We start from the raw sequence: 3,881 nt of genomic DNA, 5'->3' as shown, positions 1-3,881 counted from the left end.
CTTAACTAGATTAAATTCAAGACAATTATCCAAAAGAGACGTGTCAAGAAAACAGATCACCAATGCAATGCAATATATTCATGCACCAGTCAATTATCATTCACTCTCATAATAATTAGTAAACAGTTTAATTAAAATGAACGCGCAACGCGACTTTAATGTAAACAGTTTAATTGGAATCAGCTCGACTTTAATGAGAACGATTGATTATGATTCATTTTCAATATTTCTTGTTTCGACTCGAGTCATAAACATTCTTCATACCAATTTATAATATGGTAGAGTATTAAAACTCATCAACTCGTTAAAGTTGCTATAAATAGCAAGCTAGTTGCTATAAATAGCAAGGTAGTTGCATTATATTAAACGCAATAGTACAGCATATTTTCTCCAATATACTTAGAATTTACAACGCCATAAAAACTTACTAGAATTATTGCATCTTCTTTTGTCTTTTTGTATCTACACCATCTATCTACCATTCATGTTTAAATTCCATTCCTGTTTACCTAAATGCATCATGCATGCAATCGTCATTATTGTCCTTGCAGTAAGAATTTTTGACAAAAATACCTACCCTAATCGCCACAGTAACTCGTATAACTTCAAGGCTTAGCCAGGAACCCTAAATCTGAATGCAAGTAAAAGTTTTTCAAAAAAAAAGACCCAAGTTCAGCCTTTTCCATCATGATTATTTTCAGCTAAAGACAATGATGTCTACCAATTTTAATGTTACCTGTAGACCCAATGAAGCTCAGCGCAGGTGGTCCAAACTTAGAACAAAGGTGGTGCCTGCCTGCTATACGATTATTATTCATCATGCCTTTGTGTGGTCCATTGAAACACCTCATTAGTCATTGCAATTCCAAATGTTTATCCATATCTCATCTCTCTCTCTCTCTCTATCTCTCTCTCCACAAAATCACTGCATACTGTAATCTCTAGGGATGGTCATAGTTTAGTACGACATCGTCTTAGCTTAGGAATTACCTACCTGCTTGAATTACACGAGTTAATTACACTAACATTGTCTTAGCTAAGGAATTACCTACCTCCTAAAAACAAATTTGTTCTGTTTTCAAGTATTTAGGTATTTTTTTAGTTTGAGTTTTCAAAACTGGACTTACCAAATAGATTTTTTGAGCTGTGGACTCAAATTACGTTTTTAAATTTAAAAACCTAGATTAAAATAGAATACCAAACATGCCCTAAACACATAAGGAATGAGTATTAATTTGAATGATTTTAATTCCTGACTTCTCATGCGTTTACTAACACATAAGAAATAAAAAATTATGTGGGTTCCACATTAAAATTTGTAATCAAATACTCTCAAAATCTAAAATAGAATCAACTAGGGGAGAGTAGTTGATCCGATTCTCATACCTTGATTACCCCATCTAAGTTCGGAAACATAGAGAACTACTTTTCTATAGATTCGCTTTCAAATGCCAATCTCCATTTGGAGACTCAAAATCAAATCTCAATACTCTTCAAACATTAATCCAATTCTCTCAGAAAAACAAAACCAAAATTTGAAAAAACCTCGAGCTAATGTAATTGTTCTCCTCTTTTATCTAAAAAAGTAAAATTTGTTGGCATCAAACTAGTAGTTTGGGATAATCTTCATGATGAGGTCTAGTATAGTTACTATTCTTGTTTGCCATAGATCTAAACTACATGGGGGTAGGGTGGGTTCACACAATATAGTAATAATGCATATAGTATGCTTAGGGTAGTAGGACCGTATGCTATAGACAGATAGATGATGCATTGAATTCATAGGTTGGTTGAGTACATTCAAGCAGCTGCTTGTTGGTTTCTGTAAACCTAGTGGAAGCAATCTTTACAGGTTTTTATTGGATCTAAATTACTTTTTGCAAGCCCTTAATCTTTTCTGCTCAAAACTAAATTGAAAATTGAAGGCATAGCTACTTCAGATCAAGATTTCGCAACTCAGTTTGTCTGATCTGAGCCATTACACAGTGCGCATATATATATATATATATATATATATATATGTTGGGCTGAGAAGGGTAAAGAGAAACATGGACCCCAGAATGTACAAGCTGAAATTGTCGCATGCACTTTCAATCACATGAAGTGTTGAACACCTGCTTATTTTTTATACGCCAATCTGATCTTTTATGTACTAACATATTCTCTGTGTTTTTGTATTTCCAGAATCTCAAATGTACCAATGACACAATAGTTTCAGAGAAAATTATGAATATCTCAGACCAAATAATAACCTGGTTAAATTACTTTCATAATCCCAATTGCAACATAACCAATGCAAACTAAACTACCACTTACGATTTAGATCATTAAAATACGAATGCATCACAAGAATATTGTCCGTAAATAAATCTTGAGTTGAAGCTCTCGGTATATATATATATCGACTTGAAATGCAGATAACAGGGAAAAAGATAACATTGAGCCCAATTTTGAATTGATAGCTACTATACTAGGGTTATAAATAGGGACATGGATTTAAATATTTGTCATGCTTGTGTCACCAACAGTTTCTTTCAGATGGGGACATAGCATATGCAGGCCACGTCTCTATGTTTAGACTCATCATCATCGGCTAAGTCCAGTCTTTGCAGGCGAAGAGAAGGATGAGAAAGAAAGAAGTGGCACACAAACACACACAAAGTGTCAAAATTTAGAGAGAGATGTATATCTCAATAGCGACTTTTTTCTTTTCTTTTTTTCTTTCTCATTCAGAATCAATGCTCATTATTTTTATTCAACAAAGCAAGATAGATACATTCTCAACGATCCACATTGATCCCTCCCTTGAAATTATGCAAGGGGCCCAAAAAAACTTCACACACAAACTAAAAAAAGTAAAAAATCTAGACCAAAAGAGAAATTACATTAAACTAAACCAAGTTTAAAAAACAGATGAGGTGAAAATCTGACCGAGACTAGGAGCCACAGAAGGGTAAAAATAAAAACGCACCATTTTACAGTTACAATTACAAACTTGATTGGATTGGATTGGATTCGTTTTACAGTTTCACTTTTTACTGCAGCTCCACCACTCTTTCTACTGACAAACTAGCCACACCCCCCACCCCCCACAGTGGGTATGTGTACCCACCATACGAGATACGACACACCCCTATTTTCATCCGGTAGTCAATCGATAATCACCCAAGGGTCTTCAGAGGTCAGTTTTGTAGCTCACTGAGTCACTCGGTTCAACTCACCGGGTTGACTCAGTCGAACTCGCCAGCTGCCATGCTGAGGTGGCTATGAGGGGCCGTGTGTGCCACCCAAGCATGAGAGACCCATTGTTCTCCTCCACCCTGTACCCATCTCCGCCGGCGAAAAGAGCCAGCAACATACTGGCCTGCTTGAACGCGTTCGACCCGAGGTGAACCAGGTCGAACCCGGCCGAGTCCATCCGGCCTCGCCACTGACTCAGAGTCTCGTGTCGCTCGACTCGGTCCTGACCTTCACATGCTACCACGTTGCATATCTGTCTACCCAAGTACACCTCGGACATGACCAAATCCTGACTCGGACCGGACGATCCCTCCAGCGAGTCAAACAAGTTGGAGTAATAATGCAAGGCCTCGTTGAACCGGTCCAGGAAAATCGGTCCATTATGGTTTGCCTCCTGCTCCACAATTGTCACAATCTTAGGCTTCATGGCCTTGATTGATGACAAGACCTTTTCAACCGCCCCGGGTCGAGCCAGGAGAGGGTGGAGCTCAAAACACGAGTTCACCGCCACTGTCTCGACATCTGGAGGGCGGATCTCGAGCATCGAGGGTTCGAGATCCGCCAAACTATTGGCCACGAATCCCCGAAATTCAAACTCTACGCCAATAGTTTCGGCCAATTGGGCCAGCTTCCATCCCACC

At 38.2% G+C, this 3,881-nt stretch overlaps 1 protein-coding gene across 1 annotated transcript in view; it reads right to left on the bottom strand.

Annotated features, from left to right (window-relative positions):
• The window catches only part of LOC18782479 (DELLA protein GAI), a 2,611-nt gene continuing 1,458 nt past the window's right edge, over positions 2,729–3,881 (bottom strand). Inside the window, exon 1 of the mRNA XM_007214894.2 lies at positions 2,729–3,881. This exon is cut by the window's right edge and continues 1,458 nt beyond it. Coding sequence (XP_007214956.1) covers positions 3,218–3,881 — 664 coding nt within the window. The 3' untranslated portion in view covers positions 2,729–3,217.

Source organism: Prunus persica, chromosome G3 (genome assembly GCF_000346465.2).
Source record: "Prunus persica cultivar Lovell chromosome G3, Prunus_persica_NCBIv2, whole genome shotgun sequence".
NCBI lineage: Eukaryota > Viridiplantae > Streptophyta > Magnoliopsida > Rosales > Rosaceae > Prunus > Prunus persica.
The sequence above is the reverse complement of the archived record's forward strand: the minus strand, read 5'-3'. Positions and strand labels throughout refer to the sequence as shown.